Here is a 26,771-nt window from a genome sequence, read left to right as displayed (position 1 = left end):
TCCTGTACAGCAAATAACAACGCTCGGGAGGCTGCACCCAGCACCAAGGTGGGATTCTTGACACCTGTGCTGCGTCTCATTACAAAGGGAACTCTCGCCTCCATTACACAGTTTGACTGTATAAAGGGCTAAATGTTATACGTGTTTCATTCAGCGTGTGCAAGGAGCGAAATTAAAAGAGCAACCTTTGACTTGTGCAGCACTACTGCTGCATAAGCTGTGGCTCTTCTACTTTCTAACCCCTGAGGGGGGGTTAAAGGTTACCTTTGAAATTGGTTCAAGTAGGCTTCGGCCTACACTCTGCTCCCCCTGCAGAGCCCGGGCTACAACACCGCTCGTTGCTGTCCGGAAGTGCTGGCTGCACAGAGCCAAACACCTCGCCAATGTGTCAGTGGGGTCCAGCACCGCCAGCTGTTCCCCTGCTGTGTAGCCGGCAACGTGTCCTGCAAAAGCCACGCAGACACAACACACCCAAAGCTGCCGCCTGTGCAGGCTTCGGCCTACACTCCCCTCCCCCTGCTCCTCCTCCTCCTGCTCCTCCTCCTGCTGTCCCTGGGCTCTAACACACCGCCAGTTTTTGCCCAGATGTGCTAGCTGCACAGAGAAAAACACCAGCCAATGTGTCAGTGGGGTCCAGCACCGCCAGCTGTTCCCCTGCTGTGCAGCCGGCAACGTGTCCTGCAAAAGCCACGCAGACACAAGAACTGAAATTGAAGGGAACCTGTCCCCCCTCCCCCAGGCGTTTTTACGTTATCCAGCCACCTTGTACAGCGGTAATGCTGCATGTGTGCAAGGTGGCTCAGAAACGTATTCTCCTCGCACATGTGGAACTGAAAACACGTCCGCAATGTGTCCTCTGTGTGACCATTTAACCGTCCCGGTGGTGTGACTTTCCTTTGTAATGACACGCTGCAACCCCCTTGGTAGTGCTGCCCGTCTTCTGGCATCATTGTTTGGCTGGCTGCGCCTCTGCGGCCGCCCTGACCCACACAACGCCCCTCGGTGTCTTAATTATTGGGACTGCGAGGGTGTGATTGATGGGCAGGATCAGTGCATCAGTTCGCCTGTCCCTCCTCTCCTTCCGCCTTCTTCGGACTGTGCGGCTTCATGGCCGTGGCATGCGATAAGGGATCAGATGACGCCGCACAGTCTGAAGCGGGTGTAAGGACCCGAGTGTGAGAGGCGAACATATGTGCTGCGCCAGGCCCTGAATCCCAGCCCCGCAGTGTTTTAACAATGTTAAGACACTGCGGGGCTGGGATTCATGGTCATCGCGAACCGCACCGGCCGACATTACATGATGCCAGAACATGGGCAGCGCTAACGGCGCTAGGCCAGGGGATAACACGACAGCGCAGACTCCTGTACAGCAAATAACAACGCTCGGGAGGCTGCACCCAGCACCAAGGTGGGATTCTTGACACCTGTGCTGCGTCTCATTACAAAGGGAACTCTCGCCTCCATTACACAGTTTGACTGTATAAAGGGCTAAATGTTATACGTGTTTCATTCAGCGTGTGCAAGGAGCGAAATTAAAAGAGCAACCTTTGACTTGTGCAGCACTACTGCTGCATAAGCTGTGGCTCTTCTACTTTCTAACCCCTGAGGGGGGGTTAAAGGTGACTTTTGAAATCGGTTCAATTAGGCTTCGGCCTACACTCTGCTCCACCTGCAGAGCCCGGGCTCCAACAACGCTAGTTGCTGTCCGGAAGTGCTGGCTGCACAGAGCCAAACACCTCGCCAATGTGTCAGGGGGGTCCAGCACCGCCAGCTGTTCCCCTGCTGTGTAGCCGGCAACGTGTCCTGCAAAAGCCACGCAGACACAACACACCCAAAGCTGCCGCCAGTGCAGGCTTCGGCCTACACTCCCCTCCCCCTGCTCCTCCTCCTCCTGCTCCTCCTCCTGCTGTCCCTGGGCTCTAACACACCGCCAGTTGGGGCCCAGATGTGCTAGCTGCACAGAGAAAAACACCAGCCAATGTGTCAGTGGGGTCCAGCACCGCCAGCTGTTCCCCTGCTGTGCAGCCGGCAACGTGTCCTGCAAAAGCCACGCAGACACAAGAACTGAAATTGAAGGTAACCTGTCCCCCCTCCCCCAGGCGTTTTTACGTTATCCAGCCACCTTGTACAGCGGTAATGCTGCATGTGTGCAAGGTGGCTCAGAAACGTATTCTCCTCGCACATGTGGAACTGAAAACACGTCCGCAATGTGTCCTCTGTGTGACCATTTAACCGTCCCGGTGGTGTGACTTTCCTTTGTAATGACACGCTGCAACCCCCTTGGTAGCGCTGCCCGTCTTCTGGCATCATTGTTTGGCTGGCTGCGCCTCTGCGGCCGCCCTGACCCGCACAACGCCCCTCGGTGTCTTATTTATTGGGACTGCGAGGGTGTGATTGATGGGCAGGATCAGTGCATCAGTTCGCCTGTCCCTCCTCTCCTTCCGCCTTCTTCGGACTGTGCGGCTTCATGGCCGTGGCATGCGATAAGGGATCAGATGACGCCGCACAGTCTGAAGCGGGTGTAAGGACCCGAGTGTGAGAGGCGAACATATGTGCTGCGCCAGGCCCTGAATCCCAGCCCCGCAGTGTTTTAACAATGTTAAGACACTGCGGGGCTGGGATTCATGGTCATCGCGAACCGCACCGGCCGACATTACATGATGCCAGAACATGGGCAGCGCTAACGGCGCTAGGCCAGGGGATAACACGACAGCGCAGACTCCTGTACAGCAAATAACAACGCTCGGGAGGCTGCACCCAGCACCAAGGTGGGATTCTTGACACCTGTGCTGCGTCTCATTACAAAGGGAACTCTCGCCTCCATTACACAGTTTGACTGTATAAAGGGCTAAATGTTATACGTGTTTCATTCAGCGTGTGCAAGGAGCGAAATTAAAAGAGCAACCTTTGACTTGTGCAGCACTACTGCTGCATAAGCTGTGGCTCTTCTACTTTCTAACCCCTGAGGGGGGGTTAAAGGTTACCTTTGAAATTGGTTCAAGTAGGCTTCGGCCTACACTCTGCTCCCCCTGCAGAGCCCGGGCTACAACACCGCTCGTTGCTGTCCGGAAGTGCTGGCTGCACAGAGCCAAACACCTCGCCAATGTGTCAGTGGGGTCCAGCACCGCCAGCTGTTCCCCTGCTGTGTAGCCGGCAACGTGTCCTGCAAAAGCCACGCAGACACAACACACCCAAAGCTGCCGCCTGTGCAGGCTTCGGCCTACACTCCCCTCCCCCTGCTCCTCCTCCTCCTGCTCCTCCTCCTGCTGTCCCTGGGCTCTAACACACCGCCAGTTTTTGCCCAGATGTGCTAGCTGCACAGAGAAAAACACCAGCCAATGTGTCAGTGGGGTCCAGCACCGCCAGCTGTTCCCCTGCTGTGCAGCCGGCAACGTGTCCTGCAAAAGCCACGCAGACACAAGAACTGAAATTGAAGGGAACCTGTCCCCCCTCCCCCAGGCGTTTTTACGTTATCCAGCCACCTTGTACAGCGGTAATGCTGCATGTGTGCAAGGTGGCTCAGAAACGTATTCTCCTCGCACATGTGGAACTGAAAACACGTCTAAAATGTGTCCTCTGTGTGACCATTTAACCGTCCCGGTGGTGTGACTTTCCTTTGTAATGACACGCTGCAACCCCCTTGGTAGCGCTGCCCGTCTTCTGGCATCATTGTTTGGCTGCCTGCGCCTCTGCGGCCGCCCTGACCCACACAACGCCCCTCGGTGTCTTATTTATTGGGACTGCGAGGGTGTGATTGATGGGCAGGATCAGTGCATCAGTTCGCCTGTCCCTCCTCTCCTTCCGCCTTCTTCGGACTGTGCGGCTTCATGGCCGTGGCATGCGATAAGGGATCAGATGACGCCGCACAGTCTGAAGCGGGTGTAAGGACCCGAGTGTGAGAGGCGAACATATGTGCTGCGCCAGGCCCTGAATCCCAGCCCCGCAGTGTTTTAACAATGTTAAGACACTGCGGGGCTGGGATTCATGGTCATCGCGAACCGCACCGGCCGACATTACATGATGCCAGAACATGGGCAGCGCTAACGGCGCTAGGCCAGGGGATAACACGACAGCGCAGACTCCTGTACAGCAAATAACAACGCTCGGGAGGCTGCACCCAGCACCAAGGTGGGATTCTTGACACCTGTGCTGCGTCTCATTACAAAGGGAACTCTCGCCTCCATTACACAGTTTGACTGTATAAAGGGCTAAATGTTATACGTGTTTCATTCAGCGTGTGCAAGGAGCGAAATTAAAAGAGCAACCTTTGACTTGTGCAGCACTACTGCTGCATAAGCTGTGGCTCTTCTACTTTCTAACCCCTGAGGGGGGGTTAAAGGTTACCTTTGAAATTGGTTCAAGTAGGCTTCGGCCTACACTCTGCTCCCCCTGCAGAGCCCGGGCTACAACACCGCTCGTTGCTGTCCGGAAGTGCTGGCTGCACAGAGCCAAACACCTCGCCAATGTGTCAGTGGGGTCCAGCACCGCCAGCTGTTCCCCTGCTGTGCAGCCGGCAACGTGTCCTGCAAAAGCCACGCAGACACTTGCTCTTGTACCTTCTGCTCCCCATCCTGGTTCCAGTACCGTCAGCTGGTTCCGGGCAGAGCCTTTGGCTTAGGTGCCTCCCTCTGGGTATCCGAGTTCCACCAACGTCAGGTGGTCCTTGGTAGTGCTTTCAGGCACGGGTACCTCCTGCTTAGTAACCGGGTTCCAGTAACGTCAGCTGGTCCTCGGTAGTTCCATTGGCTCTTGGACCTTCGGCTACCCATCCGGGTTCCAGCACCGTCAGCTGGTTCTCGGCATTGTCTTTTGCTCTTGTACCTTCTGCTCCCCATCCTGGTTCCAGTACCGTCAGCTGGTTCCGGGCAGAGCCTTTGGCTTAGGTGCCTCCCTCTGGGTATCCGAGTTCCACCAACGTCAGGTGGTCCTTGGTAGTGCTTTCAGGCACGGGTACCTCCTGCTTAGTAACCGGGTTCCAGTAACGTCAGCTGGTCCTCGGTAGTTCCATTGGCTCTTGGACCTTCGGGTAGCCATCCGAGTTCCAGTTCCATCAGCTGGTTCTCGGCATTTTCTCAGCCTTCTTGTACCTTCTGCTACATTTCCAAGTTCAAGAGACTAAACACGATGACCCGGAAGAACACCCCTAAGATGACGACGACACCAGAGACGACAACCACCGTGATGACGACGACCCTGGAGACGATGACCCTGAAGACCACCCCGATGACGACGACCCCGGAGACCACCCCGATGACGACGACCCCGGAGACGACGACCCTGGAGACGACGACGACCTGGAAGACCGAGAAGCAGAAGAACAAGAGGCTGCAGAACAAAGAGCAGAAGGACATTAAGCATAACACAAAATATCAGAGCAAAAAAATATTATGTAAATTATAAGCAGAAGAAGACTAAGCAGTGTATGGGGGTGAGTCCGTTCCTCCTCGTGGTGCCCCTGGATAAAGCCTGATGCTGCAGGCCAAACTGAACGCGGACAAATGTAACTGGTTTGTGACAGGCAGAACGGAAGGTGTAATCTTCAAACTTTTATAGATAACAACTACGGGAATGCCTGTCACAAATAAGAATATGATGAAGAAGTTGAATATGATGAAGATAATAGTAAAATAAAAAGAATATGAACAATGTAACCCAAAAAATAATAGGTAGAAGATGAAGAAGAAGATGAATAAGGTGAAGAAGTTGATGTCAAAGAAGCTGATGATGAGGATAATTAAGAAGAAAGCGTGGGAGAAGAAAAAAAGAAGGTGAAGGGCGTGGAAGTAGTGAAACATCAATATCTGACATAAAAAAAAAAAAAAATAACATAGTCAAATTCTTTCTAACGCCGAACTTCATAAAAAAAAATTAAAAATCCTGCTATTCTATTACATTGGGCTAAACCTCTGTCCCTTTAATATCTCCGCCACGTCCCCCAATACATCCTACATTATTCTTAGTTGTTTTCCTTCATGTAGAATGAACCTACAAGTTTATAAAGGGTTTATTTTAATTCCGATATTTTCGTCCCATTGACTTGCATTGGGATCGGGTATCGGTATCGGATTGGATCCGATATTTTGACGGTATCGGCCGATACTTTCCGATACCGATACTTTCCGATATCGGAAAGTATCGCTCAACACTAGTTGTGTGTGGTATTGCAGCTCAGCCTCATTCACTTTAATGCATCATGATTGTATTACCAGGCACAACCCATTGACAGGTGTGGTGCTGTTTCTGCAGGAAAGCAGCCATGCTTATCTATGGATAACCCCTTTAAATTGGCAGCTATTTTGTGAGAATGGAGCTATTATAGACGGGGGCATCTGACAACAGGGCTGATGAGGCATTTATTAGACACTAGACTGTGGCCCGATTCTAACGCATCGGGTATTCTAGAATATGCATGTCCCCGTAGTATATGGACAATGATGATTCCAGAATTCGCGGCAGACTGTGCCCATCGATTGGTCGAGGCAACCTTTATGACATCATCATCGCCATGGCAACCATTATGACATCTACGTCGATACTGTGCCCGTCGCTGATTGGTCGAGGCGAATTCGCGGCAGACTGTGCCCGTCGCTGATTGGTCGAGGCAACCTTTATGACATCATCGTCACCATGCTGTGCTCGTCGCTGATTGGTCGAGGCCTAGCGGCCTCGACCAATCAGAGACGCGGGGTTTCCAGGACAGACAGACAGACAGACAGACAGACGGAAAAACCCTTAGACAATTATATATATAGATGTGTATTCACAAATACAGATCCAGCCAATTCTGCACTGATGAGAAGGGATCGTTCACACCAGCCCATGCTCCTAATGTGCCGGAGGTCTACGTTACCCACCATAAGGACACACTTTGTGGTGACCTTCTAAAGAAGTGTTAAAGGTCAACATATTTTTGAGTTGTGGCCCTCTGCATGCCAATCCCACGTTAACCGCTTCGGCACATGGCACCGACGAGGGGCACAGGTTGCCCAAGAAGCAGGGTAGGCCTTCACAACTCCCATGGTAGTCTATGGCCTTGGTAAGATTAAACTTCAGATCCAGTGGGGCAGAACTTTCCATCTTAGGATAGGTCATCAATATCAGATCAGTGGGGGTGCGACCCCCGCCAATTAGCTGTTCTCAGTGCTGGCAGGAACTGGATGTGATCACAGTTGTAACGCGAAACTTCACAGTTCCGTCAACTCTGCGGTAATGCAGATCCCCATCTATCCTAATAGGGGTGGATGTGCAGAACACAGTTATGGCCATTATACAGCTTACAAATCTGTGTAGTTCTGCGCCACAACTGCTGCTGGCTCGAAAACAGCAAATCAATGGGGGTACCAAGTGTGGCACCTCCACTGATATGATATTCATAAGCTTTCCTAAGGATAAGCCATCCATATAAAGTTCCAGACAACCCCTTTAAGTGAGGCGGCCTATGCACAATCCATGGTACAGACAATGATTGCATCCAAAAAGAAGATTTCCATATGTTTTTATAATGAGCCAAAGCTAAGAATCATCACATTGGATGAGAGACTCGCTGATGTGCGGGCGGTCAGAGGGGCTGATGGTATACTGTAGATAAATCTGGAGGCTTCGTTTTTTTCAATCCACTTTCTATTTTTTCCAATTAATGGCAGTAGAGAGACAGGCTGAAAAACATATTGTAAAGTTGATGCATTTGATATTCAGTCAGTCAATGTTAAAGAAAGAACGGATCTGGTGACAGACTAAGAATGCAGAACAACAGCTTGTCGTTGAAGGAGATATGGAAAATGGGGAAAATTTAAACCATATACATATGTAAGTAGATCAGGTCCTTCTAGAGGTCAAACACAAGGGAGATTAGTTCTTATGGGCTTCCTGATGTTGCAGGGATTGGTTTTACAAGAGTTCAATATTGATTATCTAACGATAGGGGATCAAAATGTCCTGTGGCCTTACTGTGTACCGGACACATTTCCATTCATTTGGGGGTGGCTGTGCCTAGTATGGCCGTTCAGTCCCATTCACTTCATAGGGACCAGGAACAGCCACCACAAAATGCGGCACTGTGACTGATAGACAATGAATGTGGCCAGTTGCTTGTTAGAATGTTGCAGCCTCCTCAATTATCTGATCAGTGGGTATGCAAGGAGTAAGACGCTCACAATGTAATAATAATGAGCTATCCTAAGGCTTGACCACCAATATTAAAACTCTGGAAAAGCACCCTTATGGGAACTATTCAAATCGATATTGAAAGGGCTCCCCCTAGCGGTAACTGAGGCATCTCATCACACAACACCAGATCATTGCAATCTGGCTGTAGAGTAGAGCTGCATGAATTTCCTGGGCTTACGAGTTCCTCAGGGCAACTTTTTATTCAACAGATTGGTGAGACGTCATCTGTTTGTGGTGTCTCACAAAGGTGAAGTCTTGCCTGCCTGGCTAATCGTAAGCGGAGTCTGGGTTCCCGGAGGGTAAAGAATTTTGCGTAGCTCCTTTCCATGGCCAGAATGTACTGATGTTGGCCAAAGTACAGGATCATTTGAAACAAACCACTCATCTCTACTACAGATCCGATAAAGGTATGTACAGTACTGTGCAAAAGTTTTAGGTAGATGTGGAAACATTCTGCAAGGTAAGAATATTTTCTAACACTGATGAAATGCAAAGCAAAAGAGAAATCTAAATCAAATCAATATTTGGTGTGACCGCCCTTTGCCTTCAAAACAGCATCAGTTCTTCTAGGCACCCATGTCACTTGCTCACAATTTTGAAGGAACATGGCAGGAAGGTTATTACAAATATCTTGGACAACTAACCACAGATCTTCTGTCCATGTTGCTGTTGTCAAATCCTTCTGTCTCGTCATGTAGTCCCAGATAGACTTGACGATGTTAAGATCAGGGCTCTGTGGAGGCCATATCATCACTTCCATAACTCCTTGTTATGATTATGCGGAAGGGGCTGTTTTGCTGTAAAATAAATTTGGAGCCAATCAGACACCTCCTTGATTCTGTAGCATGAAGGAAAAGGATTTCCTTGTATTTTTAAGCATTGATGACACCATTAATCTTGACCAAATTCCCAACTTGATTTGTTGAAATGCAGTTCCAAATTTGCACGTGACCTCCACCATGCTTCACTGTTGCCTTCTGACACTCATTATTATACAGCTGTCCAGCTTTTGGCAAACTGCCTTCTATTATATCAACATATTTTACATTTTGACTCATCAGTCCACCTTTCTCTGCATGTCCTTGTTTCCATGTCAAAGGTATGATTTTTGTCTGCAATTCTTCCATGAAGACCACATTTGGCCAGACTTCTCCAACCAGTAGATGGGTGTAGATGGGAACCAGTCTTTGCTAGAGAGATGATGGCACTACTTTAAACTTTCCAATGAGAAGTAAAATTTATGTTACCTTCATCTAAGTTTTTTTTGGCCACCCACTGCCTCAATGGTCCTCAATGTTGCACATTTCTTTATACTTCTTCCAATGAGCTCAATCAGCACATCTTGAAACCCCAGTCCGCTTTGAAATATTGGCTTGGAAGAGACCTTGCTGATGCAGTATAACTACCTTGTTGCGATGCTCAGTTTTCCCATCGTGTAGGACCTGTGACATGAAACGGTCTTCCACAACCTCACCTTTGAAACAGAGTTTGTCTGTTCCTCACCCAATTTCAAGCCTCCTTAACAGCTGTTTCTGTTTCAGATAATGGTTGTGTTTCAACCTAAATATAAAAATGATGATCATTATCATTTATTAGGTATAATTAGATGAAAATAATCCTACAAAATCCTTGACTTTGTACAATTCTACCTAGAGAATGCTGCTTTGAAGCGAAATATTGATTTGATTTAGATTTCCTCTTGTTCATTGCCTTTGTACATTTGTTCATTCATATAAAATATTAACACTTCTATTTTTTATAGCATTTTTACTTTGCAAAAGGTTTTAGGTAAGTGTGAAAACAAATGCTGCCTAGTACTGTCTAAAATGTATTCTTATACACACAAAAAAGGAATACAATTTACATTTTAGGCTAGCATTGACTACTGGCCTTAGTCAGTGCACTTTCTTCGTGTCATGCCTCTTGCTGAATCTGCATCGTACAGAGGGGGCTGTGTGACCTTTATCTGGCTCTCCACATCCAGAAACACAGGCTTTGATTAACAGGCCATTAAATAAAATTACTGCTCCCTTTACAGAAACAATACAATTACACAACGGAGCAATTGTGTAATTAAATCAGCAAATCGAGGTAAAATACTGTACATTTCTCTTAGTTTAGTGGGTTATGAGCGTACAGGATGTGCCAATGTAGCTGGAGAATTAAGGAGCGATAGATTGCTACTTTATTAAATGTCAGTAAACACAATCAGCCTCATACATCCTCCTCTCTGGTCTTCAGCAGGAAATATTTCCTGCCATTAGAACAGAGCGTGCCGCACGTCATCTAATAGTATTTATACATGGATCATTCCCAGCACACAAAAAAACCACTGGTCGCTGACCACAATGTTGCCTAGTATGACAGTCAGCACACTTGTGGAGCTATAACTCATGCCAAGGGTCCTTGCAGCAGGCACGGGATCCCATCATAGCCACATATTTCGCCATGGACACAGGAACTAATATTCTTGGACAAATTTAGGATCTTATAACAATCATCATCCAAAATGGAATAAAGGTTCTAGCCGCTCCGAAGCCTTGTGCCTAAAAAACTCAAATGGCCCCTATTCTGCTGTACACAAGACGACCTGTACTGTATATTAGCACATATTAGTAACTAGGGACTGGTTAAAGATTTGTCAATCAGGCCCAAAAGCTTATGGTATTGCCTCAGCCTTACTGGTTTTTACTTAATTTTTCCTTCTCTGCTTTTCACGGGTTAATTTTTTTTTTTTTTTTTTTTTTAATACCAGCCAGAAGAAGGCGTTCTGTCAACCCAAGAGCTTACCCCATGTGTCACACTATAAGAATGCATTTCTAGAGATGCGAGTGGTCTTCACCTCTGCTTTTATTAGATGTCTAAACACCCCCCCCATATATTGTATATATTAGATAGCTGGTGGCTGATCGTTCACGTAACAGCTGTCTCTCTCTCATATACAGGGGCGCTCGGCTTGTGTTCTCTATGAGAGAGCTTGTGCCAGACTGCTCTGGAGGTGCAAGAGGATGAACAAGAGGATCAGCAGTCCTAAATCGATCATGCTGAATCGGCTTAGTCCAGGTACGGACTGGGGCTGAAATTCAGTCCTGGCATTTGACATCACACAAGCCTATGGTGACCCCGTCCCCAAGCACTAGATGGGACATATTACTAATATTACCCTGGATGGAGGAAAGGGAGATTTTCTACAAGACCAATATTTCTAATGATACCTGAGGCCTGCTGGGGTAAGTGACGGAGTCAGTGACTTTGTGCTCCGGAACAACTTTTAACAGTATGGGTATCTTGAGAATACAGATTCTGCTAACAACGTAGCAGTCAAGGCGACCCATCACCAGACAGGCCCTTCTGACGTTCGCCAGAACTGCCAGATGCCCAGTCTGGTCCTGGCTTAGTCTGTGTAATCTCATGGCTCTCACATATTAAGGAACCATTACTCTTCATGTGGATATTAAGCTAAGGAAGACAACCCAGCAGAGTATACATGTATTGGGGCAACCACTGACAGACACAAACAAAAAAGGGCCCCTGTGCAAAAACAATATATGGGCCCTTTGCAACCCAAGAGCTCCTAAAAATGCAAAATTGCAGCTGCTTTGGAGGTAGAAATATGCCTCCTTACCTCTTGGGCCCCTGTGCGGCCACACAGGTTGCATCAATGATATGTCCGCCCCTGGGGACAACACATGTCTTTGTGCCATATATCCAAAGATGAGTGACTACTCTAGCAGTCAGAGCAGAGAGCCACGGTAAAAAGCTTACTGTGTTCTGTAGGACTCAATGTGATCATTGTTGGCACCTTTTACATAAGCTCCCACTCCCTGCTACTGATTTGGCATTAGGACCCACAAGTTTATAGTAATGCCTCAACCCTATTGCTATTACATGACTTAATTTTTCCTGGTCTGGAGGACTCAACGTGACCATGTATTGCCTAGTCGCCCATTTATGAAAGTTACATGGTCACAACTACTATTGTCACCCATTTTACCCTAAAAATGATGTATAGATGCAAAATTAGACATTGCTAGCCTTGAAGAACTGGGTGACAACCTTTACAGAATCTGAAATGACGGTGATACTGATTTTCCAGAAAGCTGTATAATCAAGGAATAGCTAACAACATCATAGATGGATCTGTAGTTTTTCCTATTTATCGACAGGGGGCTGTCTAATTCAATTAGTCTGCTGTTCGTTAGCTTTAAATTTGGCTTGGGCATGAAAATCGGTTTGAGACATAAGTAGTTTCTTTAAAGAAAGTGTCCACCTCCTGGTACCGTTACACTAAACGACTTACCAACGATCACGACCAGCGATATGACCTGGCCGTGATCGTTGGTAAGTCGTTGTGTGGTCGCTGGGGAGCTGTCACACAGACAGCTCTCTCCAGCGACCAACGATCAGGGGAACGACTTCGGCATCGTTGAAACTGTCTTCACCGATGCCGAAGTCCCCCTGCAGCACCCGGGTAACCAGGGTAAACATCGGGTTACTAAGCGCAGGGCCGCGCTTAGTAACCCGATATTTACCCTGGTTACCATTGTAAATGTAAAAAAAAAAAACTCTACATACTCACATTCTGATGTCTGTCACGTCCCCCGCCGGCATCCACAGGGTTAAAACTGCTTTCGGCAAGAGCGCTGCTAATATGCACGCGCTGCTGCCGAAAGCTTCCTGCACTGAATGTGTCAGCGCCGGCAGTAACAGCGGTGACGTCACCGCTGTGCTCTGCTTTACGGACGGCGCTGACAGTCAGTGCAGGGAAGCTCTCGGCAGCAGCGCGTGCATATTAGCAGCGCTCTTGCCGAAAGCAGTTTTAACCCTGTGGACGCCGGGGGACGTGACAGACATCAGAATGTGAGTATGTACTGTTTTTTTTTTTTAACTTTTACACTTTTACGCTTAGTAACCCGATATTTACCCTGGTTACAAGTGAACACATCGCTGGATCGGTGTCACACACGCCGATCCAGCGATGACAGCGGGTGATCAGCGACCAAAAAAAGGTCCTGATCATTCCCATCGACCAACGATCTCCCAGCAGGGGCCTGATCGTTGGTCGCTGTCACACATAACGAGATCGTTAGCGGGATTGTTGCTACGTCACCAAAAGCGTGACGTTGCAACGATATCGTTATGTGTGACTCAGCCTAAAGTCTTTAAAACCAACACTTTGAAGACTGAGCATGTGCTTCTCCTTGGAGCCACTCTGTCAGCATGGTGCGTAGGAACACTGTGGAGATCAATGGCGCCTGCACAGTTATAGCCCCCTAAATGTTAAAGCAGCGGCATTGTGTGGCCTGGTTGACTTTTGGATCTCCATTCAGTGGATAATTTCAAGCCCTACACCTCATTAGCCTACAACACATCTCTAGAACAATCACTTCCAGAAAAAATTGCATAAACCAGTTTCAAGACCAGATTTGCTTGACAAATGAAAAAAAAAAACAGGACTGTTAAGGAGGGAATCCATAAGCAGGTTTCTGCTATTTAATCTGAGAGTAGCATAATGTAGGGGCAGAGACCCTGATTCCAGTGATGAGGCACTTACTGGGCTGTGTGCTGTAACTTCAATACAATCAATGTTTTATCAGCAGGAGATTATCATTAGAGGACTAGGTTTTATATAGAAACCAGGCTAGCTAATTTGTATAATCCCACCCCCCACCACCGATTGGTAGCTTTCTGACAATACACAGTATACCAGGGGCTGACATATCTTTGGTGCAGCAGCACCCAAGGGGTAAGGGAACACTTCCACCTCCAAAGCACGTGGAATTGTATATTATGATGAGCTATTGGGCTGCCAATGCAGCAAATACTGTTCTTGCATAGGGGCCTCTTCTGTCTGTGTCCACCACTGCAGTGTACACAGGAAGATGCCAATCAGTGGTGTGGGCAGGGTTATACAGAGCTCAGTATTCAGAGCACTGCTATACCTACGGCAGAGAAAACAGATTCTAGCAAAACTACCCCAAGCAGCCCAGTGACACATCGTTGGAATCACAGCCTCTGCCCCTACATGCAGCTCTCAGATTACATAGCAAAAACCTGCTGACAGATTCCCTTTAACCCCTTCGTGACATGCGCCGTACTAGTACTACTCTGTGGGAGGTGCGTTTGCGCAAAACGCAGTACTAGTACAGCGCACCCATTGCATGGCCTCACGCTGAGTGCTGCGGTGTTCGGGTCTGTCACACACAGCTGACACCCCACAGTAGTGCTTACACCCCGCTAACACCGATCGTGGGCATTTAACCCCTCTGATGCTGCTGTCAGTAGTGACAGTGACATAGTGAAGAATCGCGCAGGGAGAGGGCTCATCAGGAAGCGGGGTCCTGCAGGTAAGGTGGCTTGTGAACGCCTGCAGAGAGCAGGCGCCGGCATGTCTCCTTATCTGCCTGTCAGATCACTGATCTGATGCTCTGCAGTGCAGAGTATCAGATCAGCAATCTGATGTTATATAATAATGTCCATTACTGGGACAATGTAAAGAAGTAAAAAAAAAATATATTACAAACCGCAAAAATATATATTTTTAAATCCATAAATAAATAAAAAATAAATAAATATTTTTCCAAAAAATTCATATATGTAAATAAAAAAAACAATAAAAGTACACATATTTGGTATTGCCGCGTCCATAACGACCCGCTCTATAAAGCTGTCTGACTAGATAACCCCTCCAGTGAACACCGTAAAAAAATAATAAAAAACTAGACAAAAATACGCTTTATCATCATACTGCCGAACAAAAAGTGCAATAAAATGCGATCAAAAAGACAGATGTAAATAAAAATGGTACAGCTGAAAATGTCATCTTGTCCCGCAAAAAGAAACGGCCATACAGCTCCATCAGCAGAAACATAAAGTTTTAGCTCTCAAAATAAAGTGATGCAAAAATAATTATTTTTTTCTATAAAATAGTTTTTATTGTGTAAAAGCACCAAATGATAAAAAAGATATAAATGAGGTATCGCTGTAATTGTACTGACCCGAAGAAAAAAGCTGCCTTACCAATTTTTTTCAAAATTGTGCTGATGTAAAGTAGACATGTGGGAAATGTTATTTAGTAACTATTTCGTGCATTATGACTCTTGGATTTAAGGTAATAAAAATTCAAAGTTTGAAAATTGTAAAATTTTTGCCAAATTTCCATTTTTTTCACAAATAAACGCAAGTCATATATCAAATAAATTTTACCACTACAATAAAGTACAATTTGTCACGAGAAAACAAACCCAGAATCATCAGGATCCGTTAAAGCGTTCCACAGTTATTACCTCGTAAAGTGACAGTGGTCAGAATTGTAAAAATTGGCTTGGTCAGGGTCAGGAAGGTGAAAACAGGCTGTGGGGGGGGGGGGGGGGTGTGTGTGTGTGAAGGGGTTAAAAGTCCCCCTTCTTACAAAGGAAAAATCATAATCCCTCCTCGCATGGATGCTAGTGTAATGTTATCTGTAACTTGCAGACTTTGGGCCTTTTTCCTGGAATGCACATTTTCTTTTTCCATGTTTTCTTCCCCGTTTTCTATTTTCGGCGGTACATTATATGCATATTTTGATGATTGAGAACTCCAGGTTGTCGGGAGGTATAGCATGTATTACAACATTTTATATATTCACGTCTACTATGGATTTATGTAAAATAAATGATACCTTTAGACATTTGATGTATTTTTTTCCCGTTTTTCTACCAACGCTATAGTCAGTTATGAAGTGTGCATCATGAATGATGATGAAGTAGGGGATCTCTTCTCCACAAGAAGGATCCAAGATGCCTCTGGGGATATAATGTGCTCCTGTGGGGAACATTCAGCCTCATCTACATATTCTAATTGAAATGCTTTCAGGTTTACCGCAAGAATGAACAACGCAGCCAAAGTTTCTGCTGATTCAAAGGCAAAAGTGTGTGCAGTGGGCAAAGTTTACTGGCAAGAGGAGGAGGTGTGCAGAATATCCCCAGGCCGCACTAAATGGAAAGCGCTCAGCCATGTAACACTGATGAATACACAATCAAAACCTAACCCAGTTACAGTTTGGCTCTCAATCTCTCAGCGAGTTCCTCACTTTCATTTCTGAAATGCGTGAAGGGAGATATTTTTTCCAGTGAGTAAAAAACACAGTCGGCATTAGTTGTGGGTGTAGATGTTTATATTCCATAGAAACATGATCTTTGTAAGAAATCTAGGATACATGAGTAATCTCAATATGTGTGGAAAATGCCGTAAAAGATATCACTACCTTGTTCCTTCTGATGACAACGGTATGTCATTACAATGAGTCATCCTTCAAGTAACCGATGTTCATGGCAAATGCTCCAAAAATAACGATGGCTTCTCTGCTTCATTGTTCTTATTAGCCACACTGCGATTGTGACTAAACAGGCAATAAAAACACATGATTGTATGGGGAATTATTCTACGGGGAATTATTGTGTGGGGAATTATTGTATGGAGAATTATTGTGTCAGGAATTATTGTATGGGTAATTATTGTACGGGGAATTATTGTGTGTGGAATTATTGTATGGGGAATTATTGTACGGGGAGTTATTGTATGGAGAATTATTGTGTGGGGAATTATTGTACGGGGAGTTATTGTGTGGGGAATTATTGTATGGAGAATTATTGTGTGGTGAATTATTGTATGGAGAATTATTGTGTGGGGAATTATTGTACGGGGAGTTATTGTGTGGGGAATTATTGTATGGAGAATTATTGTGTGGTGAATTATTGTATGGTGAATTATTGTACGGGGAATTATTGTACGAGGAATTATTGTGTGAGGAATATTTGTACGGGAAATTATTGTATGAGAAATTATTGTGCGGTTAATTATTGTACAGGGAATTATTGTATGAGGAATTATTGTATGGCGAATTATTGTATGGGGAAATTTGGAGGGTTTTAATTTTAAATCAAATTTAACTTTTAAAAGACTCATTATTTGGAGAGTTTTACTAATTGGAGTTCGTTGGGCGCTGGTGTTTCTATTTCTTTAGCATCATTCTCAATAAAAAGCTGGAAGAAAAGTAAAAGCGCAATAGGGTCTTATCTGGGTAATAATAATAATCTTTATTTTTATATAGCACTAACATATTCCGCAGCGCTTTACAGTTTGCACACATCATCATCACTGTCCCAGATGGGGCTCACAATCTACATTCCCTATCAGTATGTCTTTGGAATGTGGGAGAAAACCGGAGACCCCGGAGGAAACCCACGCAAACACGGGGAGAACATACAAACTCCTTGCAGATGTCCTTGATAGAATTTGAACCCAGGACTCCAGAGCTGCAAGGCTGCAGTGCTATGTACTGAGCCACCCTCTAATCAGATTTTACTCACCAGATAGAGCCCAAACAGAGGCTCATAGAAATATTAGCTGCTGCAGATCCACCAGTCTCCTAGTGACCAGCCAGAGTAAAAAATTATTCAACGTGTTTCGGAGTACTATGACTCCTTCATCAGGAAACCACAAAAGTATATAATTTTGTATATACAGATCATCAACCTAAAGGTAGATGTATAGTGGCTGAACGTCTCTGAGAACCGATGTGTCCTTCCTACATAATAGACCTGAAGAAGTAATTAATTGTTACATAAGTAGAAAACCATAACAGCTGATGTATCACATTGCTTTATAATGTATTTTACATGCTGGGCTGTAATTACAGCTACTGTTTCTTATATACTGCGTGATGATAAATCTTAATGAGCTATTTTGTGTCTTTATCTAAATTCTCGCTATATATAGAAATATATATTCATACATACAAGAGAATACAGCAGCACTCTGTAAGTGCTAACATGTATGCAAACATTAAATATATAACATTTGGACTGTATTACTGCTCTATATTATATACTTATAAAAATGAAGGTAATTAATGCATAAATGCATGAGAGCCCACCAGCCATGACAAGCAGTACCTTTCTTTCATGGGGCCCTAACCCAATATTTATCGAGCATGTTGGATCCTACTTGCCATTTAAATGTGTAGGCTGATAGCCAGGCAGAGACATGTTGGATAAATATTAGGTTAGGGTCCCATCAAAGAAAGGTACGTCTAGCTGTAGTTGGTGGGCTCTCACGACTTGGCCAATTTATGCAACTTCATAACGTACCTTCATTTTTATAAGTATATTCCATATATTCAATGTTTGCTTACATCTTACAGAGCGCTGCTGCATTCTTTGGTTTGTAAATTATGCACTCTTAGCAGCTTGAGCTACTAAGAACACTTGTTTTATTCTATTCGAAGGTGCTGGTCAGTTTTTTCATATCTTTTATTAATATACCAGAATCTACAAAGGTGCCTCGATCTACAGATAACAACTTCTATCCAGAGTTCTGGCAGCTTTATTTCCGACCTGTGCTCGACACAAGTGAGTTTCTTGTGTTGGCCAGTACTGTAAGTGAAGGGGGCTGGCTGAGTGGCTCATTTTAACAAATAAGCCAGCATATGCATCAGATGTAACCAAGAAGGGGGGTGACTTCGTTTCTGAAATGAGACACTCAACCAGTCCCTTTCACACCCAACAACGATGATGTGCTGAGATAGGAAGATCCTATCAATCAGCTACAAATTCCCTTTAATGAACCTTGATCCCGATCAATTAGCCTAAACCCCTTTCATTTAAGCTGGAAACCCATTTAAATTACCTAGAAACTTTTTGGAACTATTTCAATTAAAACTCTTTTCCATCCTTTTGGAGATTGAATGTCTAAACCAGAGGAACCCATTTTCATCTGCAATGATATTTAGTGAAATCCTTCACTATCCCATTTATCATAAAACAGCAGTATATCGTCAGAGGGAACATTTCTCTACAAGATCTACGTGCGGGATTTCCCTTTCTGCAATAATATATCCACTCAGTATTCAAAAGAATTGTCATTTCTCCCTTAAAATGAAATTAATGACATTTGCAAACATGAATATAATTGTGCCCTGAGGTTTCAGTCACCTCCACACTTAAGGAAAAGGTATCGGAATAATTACAACATGAGCTTGTAAAAAGAGAAAGCTTAAAACAATTAGAGTCATCTGTATGTCACATCCCTCTACACACAGAATGCAAAATGTCATCATTTCTAATCAGCGGACTGCAATAATAATTACATGGAAGCTAAGTTGTTGCCATGTAAATTGGAATACGAATGGAACATATATGTCCTGTACAATAGACACCATGGGTCCGATTCATGAAGGTGTTTTTCCCACAATACCACCATAAAACACCTCCAAATATTGCAAATTGTTTGTGGAACACGACGTTGGCAAACAAATGTGTGATTTTGCCATTATCACGCCAGTGTTGGCCAGCTCTGGGAAAGTGGGCGGACATGGGGCAGGTGGGGCACAGCTAAGCCTGCCCGATACATTCATCAAAAGTTGTGGCGTAAGTTCCACTAGAAATGTTACACCTGTCATTGACTGAAGAAGCGCCTAAGTCTAGTTCATTAAAGGGAATCTGTCGGCAGGTTTTTGCTATTCAATCTGAGAGCAGAATGATGTAAGGGCAGAGACCCTGATTCCAGGGATGTGTCACTCGCTCAGCAACTTGCTGTAGTTTCATTACAATCAATGTTTTATCTGCAGAAAATTATCATTAAAGGACTAAGTGTTGAGTGCCAGGTAGTCCAGCCAAACTGTGTAACCCTGCCCCCACCACTGATTGGCAGCTTGTACAAAGAAAGCTGCCAATCAGCGATGTGGGTGGGGTTACAGAGAGCTCAGCATTCTAACAGCTACAGCAGAAAAAAACAGGGATCCAACAAAACTGCACAAAGCAGCCCAGTAAGAGACAAATTGCTAGATTCTAGCTCTCTGCCCCCACATCATGCTGCTCTCAGATTACATAGCAAAAACTTGAGACAGATTCCCTTTAAGCGGCATGTGCCTTTAAATGAATTAGGTGCATCTAAAGGTACCGTCACATTAAGCGACGCTGCAGCGATATAGACAACAATGCCAATCGCTGCAGCGTCACTGTTTCGTCGTTGTGTGGTCGCTGGAGAGCTGTCACACAGACAGCTCTCCAGCGACCAACGATGCCGAAGTCCCCGGGTAACCAGGGTAAACATCGGGTTACTAAGCGCAGGGCCGCGCTTAGTAACCCGATGTTTACCCTGGTTACCAGTGTAAATGTAAAAACAAACAAACACTACATACTTACATTCCGTGTCTGTCGCGTCCCCCGGCGTCCGCTTCCCTGCACTGTGTAAGCGCCGGCCCTAAAGCAGAGCGGTGACGTCACCGCTGTGCTCTGCTTTACGGCCGGCCGGCGCTGACACAGTGCAGGGAGGTGGACGCCGGGGGACCCGACAGACACCGGAATGTAAGTATGAAGTGTTTGGTTTTTTTTACATTTACAATGGTAACCAGGGTAAATATCGGGTTACTAAGCGCGGCCCTGCGCTTAGTAACCCGATGTTTACCCTGGTTACCAGTGAAGACATCGCTGAATCCGCGTCACACACACCGATTCAGCGATGTCAGCGGGTGATCCAGCGACGAAATAAGGTGCTGGCCTTCTAGCTCCGACCAATGATGTCACAGCAGGATCCAGATCGCTGCTGCGTGTCAAACACAACGATATCGCTATCCAGGACGCTGCAACTTCACGGATCGCTATCGTTATCGTTGTTAAGTTGTTCAGTGTGAAGGTACCTTTACTCCTGCATGCCCGTCATTAAGACTGGTGTATGAAATGCTAGTCTTAATGAACAAAGGCCAATCTATCTATGTATTACCACCTAAACCCATCACTGACATGACATAGTAATAGGATATTACAGTACCTGGTGTTGACTATGGTTGCGTGCCTCATCTTCTACCAGTAGGTGGATAGCCGCTTCCCATTTCTCTGGAGTTTGGTGGTCCCAAGCCGCCACTACAAATTCTGCTTGTTTGGAGGGGATCTGAACCTTGCGGGCTGTGTACACTGCTCCATCTGTTCCCACTTTGAAATCTGGATTGCTGGTTTCATACCAGATTCCCTGTGTTCCTGTATTGCACCCATTAAATTTAACTGTAAAAAGAAAGATTAGTGATTAGTACATGGGATATGGGAACGTTCTGAATAATTCAGTTCCATCATTATCTAACACCTCATAATAATATTAACATCAGTATTAGAAATGGCACATGGTAGGGGGGAGCCATGGTCCTCCTGATTTTATCATAGTTTGTGCCCTCGTGAAGTTAGAATACTGATCTAGGAAACAAATGAACCAATCACTGTGGTTTGGGCTGTGGGAAAAAATTGGAGAATACTGAGAAAACTCCCAGTCCTCTCCTCATTTATATTTGGGCAATTGGGCAACATCTCACAGTCTAGGTTTGGCACAAATAGAGCATGCTTGCCTAGGTCACCGTGGGTCCCCCGAGCCCAGTGTGCACTGCCATTTGTCTTGTGCCAATGCCACACTTTAAAAATGACACAATGGAGAATGTGAAGACTAAAGGTCTGATTCATGAAAGTTTCACACCAAAATTATGGCAGAAAAGTTTTGAAAAACCACAAAACGTAGGCACAACTTGTAGCTGAGGCTTAATTTTGTGACTTCTGGTGTCTTCCCACCAGTTTCTCCCAGCCCTGCTGAATAAGTAAAGCTGGGGCAAGATGGGGGTGTGGTGACCAGAGTGGGGGCTGGAGAAGGATTCATAGCAAGACACACATGAAGGTGTACACCACTAGTTCCAGATTCATGAAGAGGCTTATGACAGTTCATGAATCAGAAGCATCTGACTCCAGCACGCCACCTCATGAAGTTCGGCATGAACAACCTTGATAGATCAGGCACGGAGAATGTTCCCTCCTAATAGGATTCAATGACCATGATGTCATTTAACCAATAAACTGTATACCAGGCTATTTGCGCACCCGTGGGTGTAGGATCCAAGGCTTCTTATTATCCAAAAAGGGTTTTAATTATTTCTCAAGAAAAAGTACATACAACGCGTTTTGACTGTATAAATGTCTTCCTGAGGTATATTGTCATTGTCATTGCTGACAATATACCTCAGGAAGACATTTATACTGTTGAAACGTGTTGTATGTACTTTTTCTTGAGAAATAATTAAAACCCTTTTTGAATAATAAGAAGCCTTGGATCCTACACCCACGGGGAGCGCAAATAGCTTGGTATAAAGTTTACTGGATAACACTCCTATGTTTACTTGGTCTGAGTGAAGTATTAGCTACCAGGGATTTGCAGCACACGGACCACAGAAGAAATCCACCTTTGAACACCTAGTGGTCCCAAGTGACCTATTTGCAAGAGATATTTATAAAAGGCAAGTGCCACCTATATTCACCTATGACCTTATTATACATTTACATTTAGATCAATGCACTTTTTTCCTTTCCTCCCCTTTTACCAGAAACATGATGTCATTTAGAAAGTTATACCAAATATGTAGACAAGCATGGGAGGAAAGTCTGTCCTCTGAAGACGAACTAGGAGCTCTCCTGACATGTCTGTTTAGCAAGTACCTTCATCAGCTCTAACTGAATAGTGTCAGGGCTTGAGCAGATGACCATATTTATGGTCCGAGTAGGATTCGACAAGACATCGGATCGCACTTGAACCAATATTATTCTATGTGTCCGTGCACATGTCAGAGGAAAAAATATAGAATGCACAATTCGCATCCGATATTCAGATCACACTCGGCCATGCGAGTCAATGAGTCCCTGGAAAACAGCAAACTGCACTTGGATGACAACCTAGTGCAGTGCAATTTTCACAAACTGAAAAATGGAGACAATTTTTTCCATATTCTCCACATCCAAGAAAATTGGTTCACACTCTGATGGAAACTCTGAAGGAAACTCTGATGGAAACTCTGATGGAAACTCTGATCTGTGGTCTGGCTTAGAAAGTTTGATTTTGGTCCTAGCTAGTTTTTGGGGTCTAAGGAATTAATTTAAGGATCTGATTTAAAGTAGGGTCTGAATTACTTTAAAGTGAACCTGTCACCCTCAAAATCGAAGACGAGCTAAGCCCACCGGCATCAGGGGCTTATCTACAGAATTCTGTAACGCTATAGATAAGCCCCTGATGTATCCTGAAAGATGAGAAAAAGAGGTTAGATTATACTCACCCAGGGGCGGTCTGATCCGATGGGCGCTGCGGATGACGTCCTCTTCTTGTCTTCACGCTGCGGCTCCGGCCCTGTTGAGGGCAGAGCAAAGTACTGCAGTGCGCAGGTGCTGGGAAAGGTCAGAGAGGCCCAGCGCCTGCACACTGCAGTACTTTGCTCTGCCCTCAACAGGGAAGATAAAGTACGCCTGCGCCGGAGCTACAGCGTGAATACAAGAAGAGGACGTCATTGTAAGAAGATGGGAGGCCCTGGACCGGACCGCCCCGGGTGAGTATAATCTAACCTCTTTTTCTCATATTTCAGGTTACTTCGGGGGCTTATCTACAGCATTACAGAATGCTGTAGATAAGCCCCTGGTGCTGGTGGGATTAGCTAATCTTTGATTTTGGGGTGACAAGTTCCCTTTAAGGTTACAGTCACACTATCAGTTTTTGGTCAGTATTTCACATCAATATTTGTAAGCCAAAACCAGGAGTGGGTAAAAATGCAGAATTGGTGCACATATTTCGAATATACTTTACCTTAGCTGGTTTTGACTTAGAAATACTGATGTAAAATACTGAACAAATACTGATAGTGTGACCATAGCCTAAGAGTCAGAGGTAATTTAGGTGTCTAGTTTGGGGACAAAATTAATTTAGGGGTCTGCTCTGAAAACAACTTAATGTAGGTTTCTAGTGTGAAGTCTGAATTCATTTAAATTTCTCATGGTGCTAGCAGTGATGCCATGAAGGTTACCGCAGTTCATCGGCTGGCTCACAATGATCTAACCATGGGAAAAGCTGCCTGTTACCTGCAGTAACCTCAATGAAGTTAGCGTTTATCACTGAAGCTGTGTCCCAAGCTCAGCTCAGTGTGTCCTGGATTCACGGCTGAGCGGTAGGAACATGCCACAGCACAGCCATGCAATCCAGATGAAGCAGAGATGGGCTCACTGTGGGACAAAAGGATTTTCGTCGGACAGGTGAGGAATATGGTGTTTTATTATTTTTAGTTTTACAGTAACAAATGGTAAAAATAGGATGGGGAGTGGTTATTCCAAATAAAGGAATCTGTGTCTTTATTTCAATTAAAGGACTTTTTCCAGTGTCTGTGTCATTTTTACATTTGACTATAGTGTTAGTAATGGTGCGGTGTCATACACGCCTCTCCATTACTGGGCTTGATGTCAGCGGCCATAAAACAGCTGACATCAACACCAACCTTGTTACCCAAATTGTCACCGCCACAGGGCAAGTGGGAAGAGCGAGGTTAATAGCCAGATTTGGCACAACTTATGGATGCGCCATTTCTGGTGCAGCTGAGGGCTGATGTTCTTAGCCTGGGAAGGGGGCTAAAATCCCTGGCCCCTTCCCAGGCTCTTAATATAAGCCCACAGCTGTACGTTTACCTTTGCTGGTTACAAATTAAAGGGAGACCATACATTATTTTTTTCTGGAGTCCCCCATAAACTAACCAGTAAATGCTAAGCAAACAGATGTGAGCTGCTATTAATAGCCTGGGACCCATTTGGGATATTGGCCCCTTTCCCAGATTATTAACATCAGTCCCCAGCGGTCAGCTTTCCCTCTGCTGGTTATGAAAATTACACGGGAGCCCACACCATTTTTTTTATAATTATTAATTTAATGCACAGAGGGTGCTGAAAACAACTCCCATAATTGTCACCTGGTTGCGCTGATCTCAGGGAGACCAGGCAACAATGTTGAGAGCTGCCTTCAGCACCCGACGCCTGTGAACAGCATGAACTGTACGGATTTTCCCAGATGCAGGTACGTGTCACACTGATGACACACGGATGTCATCCGAATGTCATCAGTGTGCACGTGTGTGGGATGTTTTGCGGCCCATGCTGCTGATAAAAAAACAAACACGTCAGCGTGTTTTGCTGATGGACACACGGTCCGTGGAGACACACTGACATGTCCACCTACATGAATGGGTCTATGTGTGTAAGTGTCTCCAGTACGTGTGAAAACTGTCATCACAAGTAGAGAAGACACTGACATGGGAAGGAAGCCTTAGGGTCTGAATTAATTTAGGGGTCTGGTGGAAAAACTGTATTAATTCAGGTGTCTAATCTGAAGTGAGAATTAATATAGGGGTCTAGTTTTGGGTATGAATTAATTTAAGAGTCAGGGGGCTGAATATTGGGAAAGGGTTCGCGGGCTTCCATTTCCATTAAAATGATCACTTCTCAGGTCACACTGGAAGGGGGCTGTGGGAGACCATGATTAGGAATTTTGCCATCATATACAGCACTAAAAAAAAAATGTTCTCCAACATTATTATTTCATGGGGAATATTACAACGACAGATATGTCAGGAGAGATTACAAGTCCTCCTTGAAGGAAAACGTCCAGCCAATTAACACCTGCAGTAACTATACTAAATACAAAGCTGATCTCTCATGTATTGTATTCTCATGGTGGGACGTCTAGATCTCCGGTGAGAATTTAGTCCTACTTTTTTTTTTACACTGTGCTGTCGCACTTTCTATATACTGACTGATGCATTAGCTGGATTTCAAAACCACTCAGCATAAAAAAAATCATGTCTATATACGAGAGGCATCACTGTCATAAACCTATATAATTACAGTATGTCCCGTGTTAGGTGATGGAGCTCTTAGTCACCGAGTGATGGGAGAGACGTGGGGAATGACATGCACTCCTTACAAATTTGTCTGTAGCGTGCAATGATTGCTGGCTGCTTTATATTAGAACAATTTAGTTCTCACGTATAATATCCTAAATAAGCATGGACTTTGGCAGTGCAGAATGATGTCCTCGGTCTGCACTGGGCTCAGGCCTGTCATGGTGGTGCAATGTTCTGCAGTCTAATGGATGACAAGCTGAGCTAGCATCCAGAGAGCGGCAATTAGCTTCCAGAAGAGGTAGCTTCTTTCAGGGTGGGGGGCCGGTGATGAATATTTATTAAACCCACATTAGGTCACTATCTGCATGTGCGGATGGAGACGTCAGCGAATGCAGCACTAAATCGCCCACTGGTGAGAACAAGTGACATCTCCTGCAGAATCCAATGGGGAAAGTTACCCAGCATTTAGGAAAACAGGGCTTTAGGCGGATTCTTCTCTCGGCAATTGCTCTGCCAAGACGTGTATGATTGAAATACTATTTATGCAGAAGAAAGCCAACCACAAAGCAGACTACATTCTCACTGTGACTCAGATCCCACACAATCACCTTTATTGCTGGCTGGCTTCTTATACAGCTCCCCAGGCGTCTTCCCCCAGGTCTGGACCACTTTCACCTCTGCAATTAGACTGCCAGCCCCCAAAAAGTGGAGAGCGAGGCTGCTTTATTGCAGCTGTGCCCTGATCTCGGTGCCACGCGCAGAACGCATTAACGCTCATAGTAGCGCAGAGTGCCGGTGTGGCATCTTCTCTTGTAAATCAATGTTCGCAAGCTACCAGGGCACATCGAGAGATGGGGTTATGCAATAGACAGAGAGAATCACAAATTGG

General features: G+C 45.3%; 1 protein-coding gene and 1 long non-coding RNA gene across 3 annotated transcripts in view; one reads left to right on the top strand and one right to left on the bottom strand.

The window, feature by feature from the left end:
• Window positions 1–16,219, top strand: part of LOC143765804 (uncharacterized) — a 47,254-nt gene extending 31,035 nt beyond the window's left edge. Inside the window, exons 2-4 of the long non-coding RNA XR_013213463.1 lie at window positions 8,376–8,573; window positions 11,112–11,229; window positions 16,021–16,219. This is a non-coding gene — a long non-coding RNA (uncharacterized LOC143765804). The remainder of the gene's footprint in view (window positions 1–8,375; window positions 8,574–11,111; window positions 11,230–16,020) is intronic.
• The window catches only part of CDH4 (cadherin 4), a 1,009,876-nt gene that overhangs the window by 282,351 nt on the left and 700,754 nt on the right, over window positions 1–26,771 (bottom strand). For both annotated transcript variants that reach the window (XM_077252850.1, XM_077252851.1), the window contains one exon: window positions 20,977–21,206. In XM_077252850.1, the coding sequence (XP_077108965.1) occupies window positions 20,977–21,206 (230 nt within the window). The remainder of the gene's footprint in view (window positions 1–20,976; window positions 21,207–26,771) is intronic.

This window comes from Ranitomeya variabilis, chromosome 4 (assembly GCF_051348905.1).
Source record: "Ranitomeya variabilis isolate aRanVar5 chromosome 4, aRanVar5.hap1, whole genome shotgun sequence".
In the NCBI taxonomy this organism is placed as follows: domain Eukaryota; kingdom Metazoa; phylum Chordata; class Amphibia; order Anura; family Dendrobatidae; genus Ranitomeya; species Ranitomeya variabilis.
Note: the sequence above shows the minus strand (reverse complement) of the source record. Positions and strands in the feature narration are given on the sequence as shown.